Here is a 22,168-nt window from a genome sequence, read left to right as displayed (position 1 = left end):
GCAATATAAAATGCAGCTCACACATTAATGCATAGCTAAATATAATCTAGTAATATAATATGTAGATGACAATACAGCCTAAGTACTTTTGCTTACATACATTTTGCTCTTACAACATTTTAATTGTAATGGGGTACTTTTACTCTCTGCTATTGCTATGTTTTACTTGACTTTTACTTGAGTAAAGGCTCTGAATACTTATTTTACCGGTGATGTGGTGTGAATTGGACTGTAGGAGTAACAAATAAGTGTGTAATGTTTGTCTGTATTTATTCCGACCACTCTAAAATACTGCACTTGCGTATCCATAATCTGCATTCATCTGCATGTTTTAACAAACTACGCATCATTTTGCCTTATAGTCCTAACCCATTATTACAGCACAGAGCCAACTAGACAAAACTCTGGTGCATCCTAACAACTTTCTTGATTTATTTTCTCCCGTCCTTCCATCACTTTTTCTCTAATTTTCAAGGACACATTCATTAAATTCACTGAATTTGATTCCCAGGCAGAAAGAGTCTGAGCTCTTCCCCTCTGGTGTATTCCTTTAAATCCATTCAGCTAAGCCCGGCTGCTTTCACATTAACATAGCAGACCGAGATCAACATATTTTAGCAGCATTATGACATCGGGATGAATTCACTGCGTAAAAATGTTGATTTCTCTGATGGGCAGAAAAACCCACTTTGGGTTCACGTCACATTTACTGCGATACCCCTGGTGACTTCCCATCGCATTCAGTCTGGCTTGGTTAAATCCACATTACCATAAACGTATAAACACATCTGTAGTTGCTCAGAGGAGACCATTTATCTAAAAATGTACAATTTTTTTTACATTTTCAGCATAGATCCTCGCAAAGAAAAAATGCTTCACAGGATTCAGGCTGCACCTTCGATTATGCCGAAACGGGGAAATCAATCAATTTTCTCACCCTTTCTGATATGTTTGCCTTTTTGAAAATGCAGTGTGAGGTTCCTGCAGGACAGCGATATTATGAATAAGTCACATTTCTCAGTTTGTTTACAATCGTTGTCTGTATTCCTTCCACACTGGTATCTCTAGTGAGTTCACTACTTATCCATTCATGCAAATCAGGCTGGTAACATTCACATTAATACACACATAACTCCAGCAAGTCAACTTTTCTGGCAACTTCTCAGAACTTTAGAAACTTTTCAGCCACACATTCTTGACATTTTTACTACCTTTTATCAGTATAGTAGTTTGGCTTGGCTCTAGAACAGGCCTATTAAATTGGTGCCCGTACTTCGCAATTTGGTGGTTGATGAAAGAATAATTTTGTTGGTTGTGCTGTGCAGATTGGCTCCCATTAACGGTTCGGTGCTGATAATAAAAAGCCATACACGCTCATCACTAAGATATATGGTGTATGGATCTGCGTAGCTAGCGAGTGAGCCAACACTCTCTTCCGTACTGTCTCTGCTGAGAGTCTCACATGTGCAGTACCGACTGGCCAAGATGTGCGGATCAGGTAGCGACACTACCAAACATATCTTTCGCAAATGTGCATAATCAAATTTTTCCTCGACTTCAAAATGGTGAGAAGAGCCGGACAAAACAAGAATACGTAAAGTCTCTCTTGTAAACTAACCAAATACTGTGTGGGAAATGCTGTGTTCATGTTCATGTAGCATTCCAGCACTGAAGGACGGTGAAACATCAATTCAAGTATCAAAACTGGAGTCAATTTATCTTCCGTTGATCAACTAAGCGGTTTATCCATCACTTGGTTGAATATTTGTCATGATGCTTAAAGCAAACATGTTGCGTTTCCACCCATCTCCTCAAACCAGCATTAAAAAAAACACAACATTTAGGTTCTGAGGAAACAGTTTCAAAAGCTTCCATTTCCATTCACCTTCCTGTTGTTTGTGTATCCCTCACTGCTTCAACCTCATCCTCTCTCTCTCTCTCTCTCTCTCATGGCCTCTGGACCTTCCGTCTATCTGTTCCACCCATCCTTTTCTCTAACATTGATGTCTCCCGCAACGCCTAATAACTTTTCAACACACCCTCATTCCTCTCTCTTCTCCATTTCAGCCCTCCTCCTCCTCCTCCTCCTCCTCCTCCTCTTCTCTTTCTGATTATCTCCTGACGTCTCTCTGAGCTCTGTCGTTGATAGAGAGCACGTCTGGCTGACACGCCTGGTAATGAGGCTCCTAATGCAGATGGCCTCTCCCGCCCCTCTTCCACTCACTTTTTTCTCTCTCACACACACACACACACACACACACACACACACACACACACACACACACACACACACACACACACACACACAGTATACTAGAAACACACATGCTGATGGCAGCCCACCTTCTCCTCCCCTCCTCGGCTCTGCAGGAGGTCTATAGCACTCCTGGGTTAAACAGTAGCTGGAGATGTTTTGAAGAGGATAAGTAGGAAAAAAAAAGCATGACGAGCACTTAATTTGTCTCATCTTTCAAACAACAGTCACCGACGCCAAACGCTCGCTCTACACACACACACACACACACACACACACGTCTGCAAACAAACCCCTGCACACACTCGTACTTTCAAACAGCTTACCAATCATCTTCATGTATTCTACAGCTTTTTTTTTTTGCAAGAAGTCGGACTGTTTGACTTATAATATGAATTTGTATTTTTCATGAATATTTTGACTCTTATCGTGCACCATGTTGTATTGATTTTGTCCCAGCTGTCGATCCTTATCTCTGCAGAGGGCATTGTAACTCATTTTTCATTGTTGACTATGTCACGGCACTAACACACACAAAAAAAAGCACATGATTAAGAGAGCAGCAGCTCCTCTCAAGTGCAATTCATGACTTCATTTGATCTTCAAAAGGGTTGGTTCACCTCAATGACGAACACAGGATATTTTCTTCACTTAACCCTTGTGGTATCCAGGCATGCAGATTGATGTGGTTTTATTGTCTGGGTTTTGAGAGATTTGTCTGAGATTACTGCCTGCACAGCCACCCCGGTGGATATGAACTGAATTTAGTTTGTGGTGCTCAAAACATTGATAATAGTATTTGTCCAGAGACAGCATCCCCGTTACTCTGGATAATCCACAGAACACAACGTGAACACTGTTGTTAGAGGGATCGTTTCTTTAGTAGAAAATAGTTCCGCATAACACGGTTGACATTGAGGTCTGGATCATACAGAGAAACACAGACACTGTAAATAAGTGTTGCTGTTAAATGTTTAATGCCATTTTCAATACTTTGAATACCACTTACAAAAAACACTGCATTGTATTGGTTGGTGGTGGTTCAAAAATAACTCAGACATGGATAACATATCTGCGGGGCTGATGTTATTGATTGTTAGCTTTGGTAAATGAATAGACTGAGGCCGGCCTGCTGGTCAATTCACCAGTAAAACACTGATAGAAACTCTAAATACTTCGCTTTTTAAATGAACTAACAAAGATTTTGACAAGCTGAACTTCACATCATTGGGAAAGTGACCCCTGGGCAAACTGCACAAAATACAAAACAAATATGGCACACTGTCAAAAAAAGGGTTAGTATGGTTAGTATAATAGCTTATTTTACAAACTGAATCTTCTAAATCATATCGATTTCTAACAATGTAACAGAGACACGTGGCCTACTCGATAGCATACATATCATTGGCTTTGGTAACACTATTCTTCTTGCTTTCATGCCAGTAAAGCCCCATTGGATTGCACTGAAAGCGTACAGTCTAGATCATGAGTGACTAATGCACTGTCTGGAAATATGAGAAAAGTTGGAAAAACAAGACTCCCTCTGGGGAAGATGGAACTTTGGAGACTAAATGAGGTACGGGAGCTCAGTGGAAGTGATCAACTCTGTTGGCAAAAGCCGTGACTGCAAAAGGGCAATCCAAATGGCATATCTGTGTTGTGTTAGCACATACTTGAGCTGTGTGAAGGTCTATCGTGTTGACTTGATTTATGAGTCTGAAAATAACAACAAACACAACTAAGCCGTCCGACTGCTGATGATTTATACAGTTCCTCAATGTTCTCTGGTCACATAAACATCACAAACAAAGGTCAACTGACTTAAAAGCATGTGTCTGTTCTTCATATGTGCTCTGTTTGTTTGTTTGTTTGTTTGTTTGTTTGTTTGTTTGTTTGTTTGTTTGTTTTAAATAGGGTCAACACAGTATGTCATTGACTTTATCTTGCTTATCACACTGATGTGAGGACCAATAAAAGTCTTAGATTAGTTCATTAAAGGTGACCGAGCATCAACCAATGAGTGAGCGACCCCGAGCTCATCTGGTCTCGTTCCGCGGTGAATGGCTCTCGCGGTGCAGAGTGTTGGTGTCATTGATCGCGAGTCTTATCTGTCGGTCTCTGGAGGACTCACCTCTCTGCTGGGCATTGCAGCATTGCCATAGCAACGCGGTCAGAAGCACGAGCCGGAGTCGCCTCATGTCGTCCTGTCTCGAGAGTTTGGTCATCGGATCGGATCGTATCGTTTCGCGCGCGCTGCGGAGTCAGCGCTGAGGGTCCTCTCGCGCAGCTCTGTGTTGCGTTTAATGTCAGAGGAAAAAAAGTTTCGCAGAAGTTGACCCAAACTCTCTCTCTCTCTCTCTCTCTCTCTCTCTCTCTCTCTCTCTCTCTCTCTCTCTCTCTCTCTCTCTCTCTCTCTCCACTCCTCCTCTTCCTCTCATTTCCCCTGATAGATAGATAGATAGATAGATAGATAGATAGATAGATAGATAGATAGATAGATAGATAGATAGATAGATAGATAGATAGATAGATAGATAGATAGATAGATAGATAGATAGATAGATAGATAGATAGATAGATAGATAGATAGATAGATAGATAGATAGATAGATAGATAGATAGATAGATAGATAGATAGATAGATAGATAGATAGATAGATAGATAGATAGATAGATAGACAGATAGATAGATAGATAGATAGATAGATAGATAGATAGATAGATAGATAGATAGATAGATAGATAGATAGATAGATAGATAGATAGATAGATAGATCTGAAATGTTGCATTACCATCAAATATAATGAAATGTAATGGAGTGAAATTATATGGTAGCATAACATTTAAATACTAAAGTAAAGTTTCTTAAAAAAATCATTCATGTGCTTAGTTAATTTCCAACACTCCTATCTGTTATTGATTAAATCTTTTGAAATGTTCTTTTTAAAACCTTTACATCCTGGGGGCTTTTGGGAGCAAATGGCAACCCCGAATTTGCGTGATCACATTACTTTTTGTTGTATTCCACTGAGCCTTTAAGCAGAATTGTAAGTGAACTTTCCACAGCTGGAAAAAAAATGACGATCCTGTGAAACAGTTTCAGCATGAGACAGGTTCTAAAAGAATAAATCCATAAAGGGGTTTAAAGCTCCTGCACATCATTGTTCTGCAGAACTTTTGGAAAGAAAAGCTTCACAGACAAAGCAAATGAAACATTGCATCAGCAGAGCTTTGGCTACCACCAACAAAGAGAAGGCAAAATAATTGAGTTGAAAAACACTGAATGGAGCACAGAATGCTTCAGAAGTGAAGAGTTGGACGGAAGTTTTCGGTGTAGTTGTGTCCAGAGTTTCACAACTGTTCTGTGGCTCCTCCTGCTGCCCTCCACAACTCACCACAGTCACCACAAAACTAGAGCATGAACAGTCAAAAAATAACAGCCAATGATACATACAGACACTTAAAGTCGGAAGAAATAATGTCCATATTTTATCCATTTGAGTGAAGGTTTGTTATTAAGCTCATGTTTAAAGCTTCCAAAAAAATTCTACAGTGAAATGTGAAACTAGTTGGAGTTGATTTTTAATGATGATGCAAAGGTTGCTTATTAATAAAACTGATAGCAAAGTCAGTAATCATCAAAACAGAACCATTAAGCCTGTAGGTTAACATTTTAATTACAGCATTGCTATCATATCATGGGAGTTTATATTTTATATAAGCATGTAAAGGTGGATACATTTTTATTCAGCAAAAAATAAAAGTTAAGTTTTGCCTGTTAAGGCCACTTTGCTGTTTACTCCTTCACTTTTGGAAACACCAGTATATTATAATGTTACAGCTCACCAGCTTGTCAATCACTTCATACACCTGTGCATATGTGTAGTTATGTAAGTGCGCTTGTGCGATTGTGTGTGTGTGGCGCTGTTGTTTGTACAGTTTCTTTACAGCCAGACATTGTGAGTGTGTGTATCTGGGGGTAGAATTTGTGTATGAGTATGTTTATGTGTCCAGCTTTAGCTCCCAGGAACCCTCAGACCTCCAGAGGCAGGGAGGCTGACTCTGCACACAGTGAGGCTGAAGATGGGCTCTCTTCGCTGGGCTCGGAGCTCTGGGCAGCCCTGGCGTGCTGCTGGGTCTCTGTGGGGCTGGGCAGTGTCAAGGTTACATCTGGACTGGACCTCAAGGTGAGTCACATTCATAAATTAAAAATATTGAACTTAATATTAATGTCCATATAAATCTAATAATTGCATTATCATCAGCAAAGCTGTTTTTTGTCATGTCGAGTAGAAGTAGAAATGTGTTTAACAAATGTTTTTTTGGGATTAATCATAAATATACCCCTGTACTAATATACGACACTATGCATTTATATACCCATAAGCAGAATAATTGATTGGTAAAGTTTATTTATATAGCACTTTTGACACACAGTGACAAGCTGCTTTACAAGTCGACAAAAATAACCTATTTGGTTATATATAAAAAAGTTAATCTCTCTTCTTCAGCAATTTACCCCAGCATAGGGGGGGGAATTGATAGTGTGATGTGATGGTCTGCACTTAGTTCTCAAATTCAGTCATTTTGCATGTGAAGGAATGTCAAGGTCATTGAGAGCTTCAGTTATCTTTTTAACTGGCCAAATGCTCACACAAGTTGGTCTTCCTTTAGGAGTAAACATATGCTGTTTTGAAGTAGACGAGTGCTCAGAGATCGTGAACTTGAAATTCAATAAAGCAGTTTTGATCAGCAGGTTATTTCAGGAGGACGAGGAGATGCTGATTCTGACCCACAGTGATGAGTTGAACAGAACCTACGGTGAAGACAACCGATTGCCTCTTGACAACATCGCAAATAAAAATAACACAAGCTCCGGTGACACCAGAAGAAATAGAACCTCATCTAGAAGAACCGGCCCGTCTCTGACTGAGCAAGATAATCCGAATGTCCCAGAATCTACCAGCACCTTACTGCAGGAAAACCCAGCTTTTAAAGAAACCAGAGCTACTGTTATCTCCAGCGGAGCCAGAACCATCACCATAACATCAGCGGTTTCCACTGTAGACTCCTTCTTGTTTAAAAACACCAAAGGTCATGGCAAAGGAGGAAGATCCTTGGAGAAGCACGCTGAAGAGATGGGGAGCAACAGTGAGGAGAACCCGAGTTCAAGCCAGAGCCAAGGTAGCAAGCGAGGATCCCGCAGGATTTTCAGAGGGAATATGAAGAAACCGAGACTATCTGAGGATGGAGAGGAGAAAAAAGAAGGAGAGGAAACTGTGGGGGGGAATTCTCAGTTCTGTACCAGCCTTGATGAAGAGAGGAGGATGAGGAGGATGAGTTTGGCTAATCCAGTTCAGAGCCCCAATACCGGCAGCCGAAGTGTGAATCCTACTCTCACCATCACCGCTTGGGAGGCTGGCTGGAATGTGACAAATGCTATACAGGTACACTTATTCGGTATTAGGCATGGTCAAAAATAATTTCCATATATAAGCAAATTGGAAAAAAATGATATGCAATATAGATTTGGTGACTTTTGTATTTTAACTCTTTGCAAAAATGTGTCATGTCTTTAGCTTATTAACCCCACCTTAGTTTACTAATTCAGATTACTGTAAACCTTTGTCGAAATATACCTTGTTTATTTTAGATTTAGGAATATGTTTTCCTACTTTTCAGGCATATGTATAACTACTGGGATCCCTCTTTGATCCCTTTGCCTGTTTCTTAAAAGACACAACTGAAGTCAGTCACTGAAGATGTAATCCTCTGCCAAATTAATTGAATGTAATGAAGAATGACACGAAGCCTAATTCATGACAATGAATTATATGTTTGGTCAAAGCTGTTTAATCATTGCACAGCCATACGGTTGTGAAGCTTGAACTTGTTTCAAATTTTGAGTTGGCTGCTGGGTCTGATTTTTCTGATAACATAGCCCACGTTTACTGCAGCTGCAAACTTGAAATTCATTATTTTGTTGGTTCAATTTCAGCATGTCGTTCTCTCTCGCGCAAAATGCAAATGTTAATGTGAATGCCAACCGTTTAGGCGCGTAGCGGCACAGTACATTCAAGAAGCATTAAGCATGCAGACTATTTGATTCGCTCCCATTGTGTTTCGATACAAACCTAACAATGCTCTGTGGTCTTGCAGGCTGTGTGTCAGGCACTCTCATGTCTTCATAATCAAATAAAGTGTGAATCAAATTGTTTTTAAAAAAAAAGAAAAGCTCCCGGTCACAGTGTGTCCTCTTGGCGTTACTACTAATAGCTTATTATTCAGTAAATGCTGAGCCGTATGCAACTGCTGCACTCATGTAAATGTGTCCTTTCACTGAATTATTGTAGTGTAATTGAACAGCGTCACTGGGTCTCTAAAGAACATGATGACATTGAGCACCAATACAGTGTACGCATGCATAGGCCTACACACACACACACACACACACACATGCTAACTAATGAAGATACATGCATGCAGACCATCTCCTTCAGCAGTCGGGATGAATTTACATCAAATGCTGTAATTCACCGGTCAGCGCTGTTGTTATTGTATAAATACATAAAACAACACATGATATTTAGTAGATAAATAAGTATTTTATGTGCTTGGTTTATTGATGCTAGTTAATCTATCTTAGAGCCTCATTTTTCCCGTTTTAATTAGAGACCAAATATCTGTGCCAGGCACAAAAACTGAGGCTGTAATACATTCCATATCACTGGTTTAAATTCTTGTTTCAAATCCATGATTTGTTACTTGTGTAACCTCAGTGCTTTGCTATATTTGAATCAATTTGTCCCTAAAACCATCCTGTGATTTGAATACTTTCAATTTGACTGTTTTTTACTGCAGCATGTTTTTTTTAACTCTGCCAAAACCGTATCGGCATATTTCTGGGGTTGGGTTGGTTCATGTTTTATAGGTTATTCATTACCTGCAGCTCAATGTAATCAGGAACCTTAACCAAAGGGATTGCTTAGTAATCCCTTTGGTTGAGGTCACAGATAGGTTAAAATGAGGTGACTACTGGATGACTAACGCAGCAGAAAGCAGTCTTTTTTCTTAAAGGGTTGGTGATTCACTGGATGCTTGAAAGTCTCAGACGGTGATGGATGACCAGGTAGTATTGATAACAGAAGCAGAATGTATCTGATGTATAAACATCAGAGCCGTGAAGACAGATCCATTTGTTTAGAGGCTAACAGATGTCTTTGCAATGGGAAAAAAGAGCATCAGTTTTATCTTCAATCGAGGCTAAAAAGAAAATATGTATTTTTTCCGGTGGTTGTTTATTGATGCCAACATAACTATGTGATATGACGGCATGCCAGCTTAATAAAGTTTTTATTAGAGAGGGAATTTGCTGCCAAAAATGCAAAAACCAGCTCCAGCTCTTAAGACTTGGGAATATAATGAATCTCACTTTTAATTCCGACCTGACTGTTAATGAGACAGATCCTCTTTGTGTCTTCATTGCAGATTAGAGACAAGGACCCTTTGTTTCTGATACTGAGAAAAAAAACTGATATCAATTCAACTGCCTATGATTGTTTGCTTTTGATTGAAAACTTACCTAAAACTGGTTTGGAAATTCAAGTTCTAAGTAAGTTTTCAAATCCAAACACAAGCCATTAGGAAACGTAGAATGTTCTAAATGTTGTTTTTGGGAAGATTACAGTCAAAAGTTATTTGGTTCATCATACTGCCAAATACATCCCAAGTACCTGCAGAAGAACCGACGCTGAATAAATGTTGTCTCTTAAAAAAGCCGGATCTGGGTTTATCCTCGACGGTCTGGTTGATGCCGGAGGCCCCAATGAAATCTGAGCTGAAGGACTTTCTGGTGAACCTGCATGAACCTGATTTGGCTCGAATCTGACCCCTGGATACAAATGATAAGCATTAAGAATAACTGTATAGAAAAGCCAATCGTCTTGCTGATGGCCTCGTTTACTTATGTAGGTTATAAAGAGGCATCAGTATTGAATTGAGACTGTTTCATAACCAGTTAAGAGTTCCTCCCAGTAACTTTAAATGTGAAATCTGTCTGTTTCTGCTTCTACCCCACCTTATCCCCTCATGGTACAAGGAAAGACATTTCCCTTCCCATCACTTTTTTGTGCACAGGGCAAGTGTTTTCATAAAACATTGTGCTGGACCTGAAGAGCAGCAGATACAATCTTGCACCTGGGGAGTACCGATAGGGGCGGTGAATGTGGAATATACTGTATATGTATTTTTTTCAGCATGTCTCCCTGGGATACCCTTGCAGATCTGTGGTCAATATTGAGTATTTAATGTAAGGTATATGGGGTATATGGTGTATTAAGTGGACAGTTTATTTCAGGATAAACTTGAATCTTCGTCTTCCTCTGAGCCAATCAGGGATTTTCCTTACCTCCCTTATCGTACCTGCTTGTGATTGGAAGCTGCTTCAGGTTGTGTTGAGCTGAATTGGGTAACCAATGAGGAATTAGCTGGCGAAAACACAGACAGAAAGAGAAGCAGAAAGAGAGGGAAGGGGGAAGGGAGATGAAATCAGATACTTGAGCGTCAAACTGCTTTCATCACCAGCAGCTCCATTTGAACATCAAAGCTCCATCAACATATGCGTAGCAGACACAAAATAGTAACTTGAAAGAGAGAGTATGTGTGCTTGTCTGTTTATGCGCCCACAGTGTGTGTTACTTTGTGTGTCTAAGCCTCAACAACTCTCTCAGTGAATCTGTGTATCTCCATGTAGCAACATTCAGAAAGCAGCAGCTCCATCAAAGTAGCTTATTGTCTCCTCTGATCTCCCCTCGTCCTCCTTCTCCTTCAACCTCCTGCTCTCTAGCCGTGAGGTCCCACCTCTCCTTCCCTCCATTCTGCTTCTGTCTCCTTCTAACCTCGACCCTCTTCTTTTCTTGCCTCCCCCCTCCATTTCTCCTCTCTCTGGTAGTCACTGACGTTTTCCCTCGGTAGTGGGCCAAAGCCTGACTCTCCTCTTCCTTCTGCTCCTGCTGGTCTCCTGCCTCCTTAAACTCTCCAGGCATCACACCAAACCTCTCCTCTCATCTTCCAACCATCCTTTCTTCTCTTTCCTCTTCAACTTCCTTAATCTCTCCTTTCCTTTTCTCTTGCAACAAAGTTTAAGAATTCTCACATTTTAATGATTTACATTGATATTTTCTTATGGAAGCGAGTTAAAACGAGCACCCTGCAGTATATTAAGATTGTTTGATGTAGAGCTCTTCTATGTTTATTTTGTTGTACCTCGATTTTAAAGCATTGCAATATTTGTTAACTTTTTGGTTATTACTACTCACTTTCCTTACGCCTACCTACATTACGTAATAATCCCCCTGTGACATACTGTATGTACATTTTAAGACAATGGAAAAAATGTGGGCTAAGGTCCATACTGTAAGCATTTTAATACTTATACATATTTATGATTTATTGTAATGTTTATATTTTTCTAATTCTTACTTTTCCTGTGGAACTTAATGGAAAATATGAAAATAAGTGAAGAGGATGAGAGGGTAACTTTTTGTCAGCAGTGTTTTTGCTTTTACTATAATAGTATGAGTAGCAGGGCGGCTGTGGCGTAGTGGAGAGCAAGGTAGTTCGATACCCGGCTTGGCAGTCGATGTGTCCTTGGGCAAGATACTTAACCCCAAGTTGCTCCCGAAGGCTTGCCATCGGTGTGGACTGGATGATGAATGTTAGTTAGAGTCTGATGGTGGCACCTTGCATGGTAGCCTGTCATCAGTGTGTGAATGGGTGAATGATATGCAATATACTACTGATTGTAAGTCGCTTTGGATAAAAGCGTCTGCTAAATGACTGTAATGTAATGTAATGTATGACAGTATAGAGACAGGACACATAGGGCTAAAGAGACCTGATGACATGGGGTTTGGGTACGAAGGTTCCCAGCCAGGGCTGCACCAGAAATTGTTACGGCTACATGGTCATTTTAATTTTGAGGCACATTTTTAAATGGGGTCTTGGTCGCTTTTTATTTCTAATCTCCCTCACAACCTAACCCATCTATATTCTTTCTTTCCATCTCTCTCTCTTCTCCCCCCAGGGGATCTTTGTGTTGGGTTTACCCTTCGCTTTGGTCCGGTCAGGTTATGTGGGTCTTGTTCTGCTGGTTCTGTCCGCCTGGTTCTGCAACCACACAGGGAGAATCCTGGTGGCCTGTCTGTATGAAGAGGAACAAAGGTGTGTCCATTATATTCTATTAATTTGGTGTCAAATAGCTAAATGCAATATCACTTCATAATTAGGTTAAATCAAATGTATTACGTAAAAGCCCTTTATCACTACTGTCTGCTTTTTTAAAAAACTGATAGCAGATATATTAAGCAACTTTGTGTCTGTGCTGTAGCACTTCTGTGCATCCCAAAGAGCACTTGTCACTGTGCTCGGAGGGATGTTTTTATTTGAAGTCATTGCTAAGTTTGAGTTTCTGCCGATGGTACTCTCCTCTCTGTATTTTCAGCAATGGCGGCTATCATTTCTGACAACAGATCCGCTCTCATATTTATTCCCTCTATTCTATTCAGGCTCCTCTGGGGGAATCTAACCCCAATTGTGGTATGAACAGAACAGAGTAGAGAGTTTTGAGAGTCCAAATAAACAAAATTATTCTGTTCATTCAGCGGTGGTGAACAACCACTATCGAAGCTGAAAAATATGTGAATGTTTCCTGTGGTCCATTTGTGGTTTGAGTTTACTTTTGCCTCATTGGTTTCAGAGTTTGTATTTTGAATATACGTTGCTAGCTGAAAAAACACAGCTATAGCTCTTAGTAGTTCAACGACAGCATGCTGTAGCTTTAAAAAACAGTAACAATGGTCAAAAATGTGAATTTGGATCACAGTAAGAAGGTGTTTGTATCTTTCAGTGGGGGCTCGGTGTCAATGGTCAGAGTCCGACACAGCTACCAGGACATAGTGGAGGACGGCTGCAAAGGACTGTGGCCCATCTGGCCTGCACTGGGGGGGTGGATGGTTAATGTAGCTCAGGTAACACACACATACTTATAGACTAATGCACACACATTCTTTATTCTGCAAGCCAGTCTGCACATAAAGACTTGGATCTTTCTTATAACGGAATACTTCTAGATTACTTATTAGTCATTCGAGATGTAGTATAGATGAGAAGGAATGTCCTTAGTTTCCCACAATACACATTAAATAAATGAAGTAAACATCTCTCCTTTCACCCTGTTTCTTTTTTGACTTCAGGTTATTGAACTGTTGATGACCTGCACCCTGTATCTGGTCGTCTCCACCAGTCTGTTGTCTGACAGTCTATCGGGGCGGCTGTTCCTAGATCAGTGTGCTCTCTGGTGTCTCTGATGTTCCTGCTGCCCTGCCTGCTGCTGACTGATCTCAGACCAGTCTCAACCCTCAGCCTGCTGTGCTCCCTGGCACACATTCTGATCAGGTGATTGAATAGAAGACGCATCGGGTTTGTTCTGACGGAGCAGTAAATTTGTGCACGCCACGGCAGCTGATCAGCATCAGCTCACAAACTGGTCAATCATATTGAATCAAGACAACAAGGCGGTTGTCATTCTGCACCTGTTGTTGGTTATGCTGTCTGCTCCCACCTGCTTCCCACTGCTGTTACTGGTTGTTTGATTTATTTATTGTGCCAGGTGTCTTGGAAGATGGAGCTGGGTCTATTGTTTGGTTAATAATTTGTGTGCATATCCACATTTCTTCTCATTTATTTATTTTACAATTAAAGGCTTACACAGGGAGAAAAACATTTTATCTTGACTTTTATATTTTTGCTGAATCTCTTACTGCTTCTTTGGTCAATTGGTAACCACCCTCTGGGGCAGAGGTCAAATAATTAAGTAAAAGTAACCATATGTTGCATACACTTACTGTAATGGTAAATAATAAACACAACATTTAACTAGTTTTGCAAAAGATATCTAATACATGTCATTGCAGCATTTTTTTATTTGTCTTAGATTTAAAAATGTTTTGGTTAGATTTATAAGGGTCTCCACATGAATATAGCTAAACGAATACAGTGTATTTGAATATTAAATTCTGCAATTACAGATTCGGGATTATGTATCCTATTTTATTCATAAAAACATAACATAACTGTCCACTGAAATTCATGTATCTCCAAAAGGTCAACCTTTAATGGGCTAAGAAATACAGTTCTCTTTTCTGCTGACCACATTTTTTTTAATGTTCTTTTTAGCTTAAGGAGTAGGAGAACCTTCTTCAACCATACAGAACAATTAAGACTTCAGTTTATCTGAAAATTTAAAAAAATCAAAAGTTAGAGATACATTTTCCTTGGCCAGTGATAATAAAGTATTTTGTTAATGCAGTTACAATTCTCAGTCCCTTAATTCATTTTTGCTTTTGTTTCTTGTATTTTATTTTCCATGATATTTATATAATGGTTTTCCGAATCAGTCTTTGGACAGGACTTATGCTTTTATTGCCCTGTGTACCAGAGAGAACACTGCTCTTATTGGACCGTCCTGTACAAATAAATGTTGAATGAATAAATAAATGAAAGGATTATCATTCCATTCATTTTAGATGCTTTATTCATAGAGCATTATCTTTTCTCATCTTCTCTCATTTTGTCCCTGACCCTCTTTCAGCCTGTTGGTCATGCTGTACTGTCTGAGTCGAGCCAGCAGCTGGTCTTGGTCCATTCTGTCTCTGTCTGTGGACCCAGAGGACTTCCTTGTCTCCGTGGGTGTCATCATCTTCTCCTACACCTCACAGATCTTCCTCCCTCCTCTAGAGGGCAGTATGGAGGACAGAGGGCAGTTTAACAGCATGCTGGGGTGGACTCACGGAGCCGCCTGCATCATGAAAACTCTCTTTTCTTTACTGGTTAGAGACATTGTGTTACACAGCAAATGTTCTTATCATTTCAGTAACATTATTGAGTTGATAGACTTGCTTCTATGAGTTTGTGATGGATCTGAAGGGTCTGAAGGAAATAGTTTTGCGAGGATTGAAATAAATATAATGACATAAACATAGTATATATAGGGAAATACAGTTTTATTTTAATTTGTTGATGGCCAATTAACCAAAAGCCATTAAGACAGAAACTAAATGTACACTTGCCTCGACATCTGGCTGACAACAGCAGGTCTAATCAAGCGAATGAAGAAGGGACGGACAAATGGAGTGATTGATTGACTGATTGCATTGATTTTTTCCTCCTCCACTAGGCCGTGCTGACCTGGGGGGCTGAAACCAGTGAGGTCATCACAGACAACCTGCCATCTGACCTACGACCTCTCGTCAACCTGAGTCTGCTGGCTAAAGCCCTGCTGTCCTACCCTCTGCCATTCTACTCTGCTGCTGAAATACTACAATCCTGTTTGCTTGGAGGTGAACACTACTGACCGGTCTATTTTATATTCAAACCACTGACTCTAACCAAAGTATTGTAAGAAATATTATATATAGAAAAATACAATTTATAGTAGTGTGTACCCATGAAATAGATCTGAGGTTTTAGACTGTAGATCTAAATTGTATATGTTACAATGGCTGATATGTAGATAACACATATCCAAAGGAAACTGTCATTTCCTTTACACATTTCTAAATACTCTGTAAAGCATCAGGCGCCTGTAGAAGCAGGCCTGAGGCTGGAGGTTCACTGGATGGTCAATAAAAATAGCATTGAAGAACGTTATTAAGTGACATTTGTACGTTCTCCAATGCTAACCAGTTTACCTTGAGCATAACATTTAATTGCTTCAGAGGTCAACAGTGGTTAACCATAGTTAGACGGAGCAGCCTCCACTTGGGAATCTCTGCAGGTGTTTCAGTGTGAAGAAAGGTAACGCTGGAACAGAGCATGACAGCCTGGTTGGCCTTCTATTAAAGATTTGTTTAGCGCATAGATCACCACTTATGTAACCAATTGGAATCCACCCTCGGGTTCCCATAACTATATCAATTATCGTTCTCAAGAAAAAACAGGGTAAATGAAAACAACTAAGTTGACAACCATTCTATATGTTTGATGAACTAATCAATGTGGTATTCAGCCCAGATATTCAAACACTGGACGCTCAACACGTCAAATGAATTCAAATCTGATAAGATAACTTTATTAATCCCCAAAGGGGGGAAACTAGTTTGGCCGTCCACACTACACTAACACTAACTAAAACTAACACATATGTTAGTGTAGCTAAGAAGTTAACCACTGAAAACAAAGTAATTACAATTAATTGATTAATTAATAAAATGCTGATCTTGAGGAATGCACCCAAAATCTAGTCCATAAACATGAGGAAAACATATGAAATGAAATCTCACAGATGAGGTCAAAAAAATGCAACCTATAACTCAAAAACAAGCAGATATCACACGCCATTTATTTTCATTTGAGAGCTGAGTGATCAGGGAATAATCGCTATTGTGTTCACTGTCAACACATTTGTCACGTAGCTGAACTTTACTTGGTTATTGACTGTCAACAATTATGAACTCATCACATTACAATATTGTATTCCCCAAGTGGTGTAATGTAGTTTAATGATAAATATTTTCACTGGGCAAATGCAAAGGTCATTTACAGCTTCACTGTCCTCTACAGCTTTTATTTAAAACACAACTGTCAATTCATGTTGTAAATAATGTCACTACTTTGGTCCTCGTACGACCTCATTGAAATTATGTCATACTGTAAATAATGAGTAATATGTTTTTAGAGTAGGAGGCTGATGAGACCTCTATATAGAACTGGAAAACAATGAGTCACAATAGAGAAACCCATCAACAAAAGTTGCTTTGTAGGTACAGACTTGTAAGAGTTGCCACCAAAGGCAACTTCTCTGCTTTGATCTTTCTACAGATGTCTCATCCCACTCCAAATCTGGAAGTCGAGGTGTGTCTCGTCCTGCCCTCCTGGTCCGCACCACCTTGCTGATGACATCATACCTACTGGCCCTGTTAGTCCCCAGGTTCTCCCTGTTGATGGGTTTGACAGGCAGCGTGACCGGGGCGGCCATGACACTCATACTGCCGTGCCTCTTTCACCTCAGACTGCAGTGGGGCCGCCTCACTGTAAAGGAGCGGCTGATAGATGGGTGTATACTGACTCTAGGAGTCATCTGTAGTGTGTCTGGAGTAATCTGTTCAGTGAAAAGACTGGTGGGAGGACTGTAGTATTATGGATGGATGAATGGACGCAGGGATGGATAGATGCATAGATGGATGGATGAACAGACAGGCGGATGGATGGGCATATTTTTTGTGTTAGTATCAGTGCATGGTAACTCTAGTCCTTAAAGCAGCATTTCATATTAACTATGATTCAAATGACAAAGGGGTCAAAAGTGCCAAATCTACTGAGAATTATTATCAACTCTGCTGTTCCCTTAACAGACATTTTAAGTGTCTTTCATCTCATGATTTTGGTTTCTGGTCCACAACTTCACTATTTTGGTCTACTCTTGTTGCTCTCATTAGTGTAATTTTCATCCACAGAAGGCAGGCAGCTGTTTTCGGCAAAAAATCGTGAATTATCCACAGTACACTTCCAAGTTAGCAAAGCTAAGCCTGTCAAAAGGCAGTATTTGCCCATTTCTGTTGCCTCCAAGTGGCCAAAAATAAATGTACAGTAGGTGAGAACATCCTGCCATTAATTATCATTAGATTATTTTAAAGATTCAACTTGAAAAAAACAACAATAGTTTAACGGTAAAAGAGTAAATTAAAAGTGATAAACTGTGTGTCTGGTCAGGGGAAAATAGAGTGTAATAGAGTGATTATGCCCTGGTTGTATTATTATCTGCATAAAGTGAGAAAGTTTAATGATAAGTAATAACTTAGTCAAAGTATATTCTGTTACAATATATGGACAGTAAAATCCTTAAGATGTGTTGGCATTCAATTAACCAAACCATCAAAACTTTTAAATCTTGTTTCCTATGCTGTCTTGTTTGTGAGAAGAAGTAAAGGTAGATATAGTTCATGTTTTTTGTGATTACAATGAAAAGTAAAAGCTTTGATACAGGCTGAACTACAATTCAATATATATATATTTTTTTCAATGTCTAGATACACCTTTTTGTTGTGCAGCATTATTGTATGAATGCAGTGTTCTGTGATATAAATGTGTGAACTTTATCTTTATTGTGAAAAAGGACTAATTAGCCTTCAGTGGGAAATAAACTTGAAAAATGATAACTTATCCTCTCCTTTGGGCTGGAGAAGATTGAGTGATGTTGTTTTATCTCCAGTCTGAATTTCCAATTGTTGAATCATGTATCGAGGGAGTGTGTGTGTGTGTGTGTGTGTGTGTGTGTGTGTGTGTGTGTGTGTGTGTGTGTGTGTGTGTGTGTGTGTGTGTGTGTGTGTGTGTGTGTGTGTGTGTGTGTGTGGGCGTGTGTTACTCATGTTGAGGGTGTAATTACGGCTGTGAATGTACTGCTTCCTTATTTACAAGCGTACACCGTGAGTAAGCCACGACTGCACATACAGATTATTTCTGCAGGAGATGAATATAAGTCAATGTAATGTCCTTTAAAGTGATGGAAACATGACTCTGTGTGTGTGTGTGTGTGTGTGTGTGTGTGTGTGTGTGTGTGTGTGTGTGTGTGTGTGTGTGTGTGTGTGTGTGTGTGTGTGTGTGTGTGTGTATCTTGGCAGGTGGGAGTTTTCTTGGCTTTGGTTCGGCTTCTGTTTATGTGCCTCCAACGCACTGTGGAAGTGGGTTGATCCAAACTGTGAAAGAAAAAGAAAAGAAAAAGAACTACAGAGGAGAATAAAATGGTCTCATTTTTCATACTGTTGAAAATATCTACGGAAAATGTGAGAAGTGAGAGGAAAGAAAAATGAGCAGGAAAAAGATAAGACTGAGAGAGGGCGAAAATGAGAACTGATTCACAGTTGAATTAAAGAAGGTCAACAGAAAGAGAAAGTTGCAGAGGAGAAATTAAAGTTTTCAGATTTTTTCTGTTGGGGTTTGATGTGACCATACGCTGTATTTCTTCTTGTCACTTGCCAGACTTGTAAACACACAGGCAGACACACAGATATGCATGCTTACCCCTGCACCCACCGCTTTTGTTGATAGTCCATAAAGGCTATGTCTAACTGTGACCAGATAATCAGTACTGCCCAATGCCAGATATAAAGCGGCTGTGGCGTAGTGGAGAGCAAGGTAGTTCTCCAATCAGAGGGTCGGTGGTTCGATACCCGGCTTTGGCAGTCGATGTGTCCTTGGGCAAGACACTTAACCCCAAGTTGCTCCCGAAGGCTTGCCATCGGTGTGGACTGGATGTTGCATGAATGTTATTTGGAGTCTGATGGTGGCACCTTGCATGGTAGCCCTGTCATGAATGGGTGAATGATATGTAATGATATGTAATATACTTCTGATTGTAAGTCGCTTTGGATAAAAGCGTCTGCTAAATGACTGTAATGTAATGTAATAAAGCCCTTAATATAAAGTTACTTATTATTATAATAACCAATTTAAGGTGCTTTTTGCTGCATTTTAGCATCAGTAAAACAAATAGTAACACCGCCGGACTCTAAATAACTTCAATGTAAACAAAACATAGCTATGTTTATATATCAAAAGACATGATTAACATGTAATTTGTTAATATTGATACAGGGTGGTAATAATCATAGACTGAATTAAGCCCATAGGTTTCTAAAGCGCCGTTATGAAACTCAAATTGGGTCTCTGGCCGTCACCAACTCCCAGGTAATCCTAAAAAGGGCAAAGAGGCGGATGGATATTTGAGCTGCGCCACGCCCCGGTGATGCATAAGAGAGCAAACAATAAGCAATCTGACAAAACTGTCATTTAAAACAATTAGGCTGTAAACATGTTAATATCAGCTGTAAAGGTGGGAATTTTAACATTACAGGTTAATGGGGATTGACTCGCTTTTGGAGACAGCCAATTTTTGTCACTTTTGCGTTGCCCTAATTTTTTCAGCACCCAAGGTTGCTGCTTGGTGATAATAAGGTGTCCATTCTGCCTGTTTTTCTTTTTTTTTGCAGTTTTTTGTTAGGGTTAGGCTTACAAACAGTCAATCGTCTCACGTTACAACCTCACACCACACTTATAACACACACACACACACACGCAGCTGACACAGTGACAAAGTCTTTAAACCAACACACCTGTCACCTCCTTACAGATATTATCATAAGACGTGTGTGTGTCAGTGTCATATGGTGATGTGGCATGTACACTGCATGTCAGTCTGTCAGCTATCCATCGCCTCTCTTTCTCTCTCCCACAAACACACAAAAACACACACACACACACACACACACATACACACACACACAAACCCACAAACACTCAACACATTTTTTTTTTAAAATATGACAGATTCAGAACTTGGATGCCAGCTCAGGCCTCCTTCACACTGAACTGAAGGTGAAAAGATGTTTGGGCATTTACCTCAAAACTAGCATATACTTGGTAAAAAATGTAAGCCTGTAAATATGTCTGTGTTTGACACAAATGTGCCTGTTACCATCTGGTGGTAAAGGAGCATTGTCCTGTTATGGGTCACAGATCACAGTTTTCCTCCAGGTGTGCAGCACACTGGGATGAATGAAGGAAGTTAAAGTAACCTCACACTCTGCAGCATTGAGCCCTGTCCACTCAGACTACATAGTTCAGTCCAAACAACACTTGTCAGGATGAGTTTCAGTGTGAAACTGTGAAACTACCAGTATATGTGTCAGTTGTGGCCTGCTGGTCAAATCTCACCCAAATCAGATTCTAACCATGTCAAAGTTTTAGGGTCAGTCTGGCCTTGAATTGTTGCATGACTGGAATTCTGAAGCAGCACACTATTCCCATCTGTGGACAGTATTTACAACACATACACATTTCCTGTAGTAACACACAAGCAAACAGGACAGGGCATCTGCACAGAGGCACATAAACATGTAAGAATATCGACTGTGTAGGTTAACATTTTGTCTTGTATGGGAAGCCCAGGGGTTCAACGCCCCTGATTCAGGACCTTTGCTGCATATTATTTTTATCATCTCTGCTATCATTTCAAATCAAACTATTACTATCAACTCTCTAAAAGAGGAATAAAATGCCCAATTATAGCACATGAGACTAATATCTTATTGAATGAATAAGGAAGGGCGTACATTCAGTTCACAACAACTAATTATTTTGAAGCGACTACAAAGCACTGATTTACTACTGAAACTACTGAAAACCACATTAAACTAGAAGAAAAAACAGCAATTTGTTTTTTTGGAAGCCATACAAAAAAAAAGAAACAATGTTCCCCCTGTGCTGATAGCTTTGTGACCTCTGGGTTTATAGATTTTTCATAAAGCAGACCTAATATCTTGTTATCCTCCACAGTTACAGTTGTCCCCAAACTTGTATCCAATATACCTGGAGCTGTACTTTTTGATAAATGATGCTATTTATATGCTGGGCTTTTGCCATACCTTTCGGGTTAGTGACTTACAGTAATAGCACTTAACTGCTGCACCTTTTCTGTGTTGGATTTTCAAAGAGCATGATCACTTTGCAGAGAGGTCCTCTTTGTAAAACATCTCTCAGTGACCAGTGTTGCAAAATTTGCCCTAATGCTTTACCAGCTATCCTCTGAAATCACCCGCTCCTTACACAGGTGCAGTATTTTCAGTCCTCTGGCTCTGATTTAGCCCGAGCGTGGGTTGGGTTGTGCCATGTCATATAGGGTCGGGCTGGAATGTTGTTTCAGTCGATCCCACCCGAGCCAATTATGCACAAGATATTGGCACTCACCTTGCTGTGAGAAGCTCTGGATAAAAGTATCCACTGTGTGACATGTGGCTTTCATGATAGTTGTCCTTCAACTGGGTGACCCAGGTTTAAACCCCTGTTTAAACACTTTTAAG

At 39.9% G+C, this 22,168-nt stretch overlaps 2 protein-coding genes across 2 annotated transcripts in view; one reads left to right on the top strand and one right to left on the bottom strand.

The window, feature by feature from the left end:
• lama2 (laminin, alpha 2) overlaps positions 1-4,479 on the bottom strand; it is a 168,761-nt gene extending 164,282 nt beyond the window's left edge. Inside the window, exon 1 of the mRNA XM_054619092.1 lies at positions 4,386-4,479. Coding sequence (XP_054475067.1) covers positions 4,386-4,479 — 94 coding nt within the window. The remainder of the gene's footprint in view (positions 1-4,385) is intronic.
• A 1,859-nt stretch (positions 4,480-6,338) lies between these two features.
• LOC129107407 (vesicular inhibitory amino acid transporter-like) lies at positions 6,339-17,754 on the top strand. The gene is given in 9 exon segments (XM_054618889.1): positions 6,339-6,442; positions 7,012-7,702; positions 12,340-12,476; positions 13,162-13,282; positions 13,508-13,580; positions 13,583-13,709; positions 14,905-15,142; positions 15,490-15,652; positions 17,133-17,754. Coding segments are annotated over 9 exon segments (1,968 nt in total). The 3' UTR covers positions 17,447-17,754.
• The last annotated feature ends 4,414 nt before the right edge of the window (positions 17,755-22,168 follow it).

The sequence above is a fragment of the Anoplopoma fimbria genome, chromosome 18, assembly GCF_027596085.1.
Source record: "Anoplopoma fimbria isolate UVic2021 breed Golden Eagle Sablefish chromosome 18, Afim_UVic_2022, whole genome shotgun sequence".
NCBI classification, from domain to species: domain Eukaryota; kingdom Metazoa; phylum Chordata; class Actinopteri; order Perciformes; family Anoplopomatidae; genus Anoplopoma; species Anoplopoma fimbria.
The sequence above is the reverse complement of the archived record's forward strand: the minus strand, read 5'-3'. Positions and strand labels throughout refer to the sequence as shown.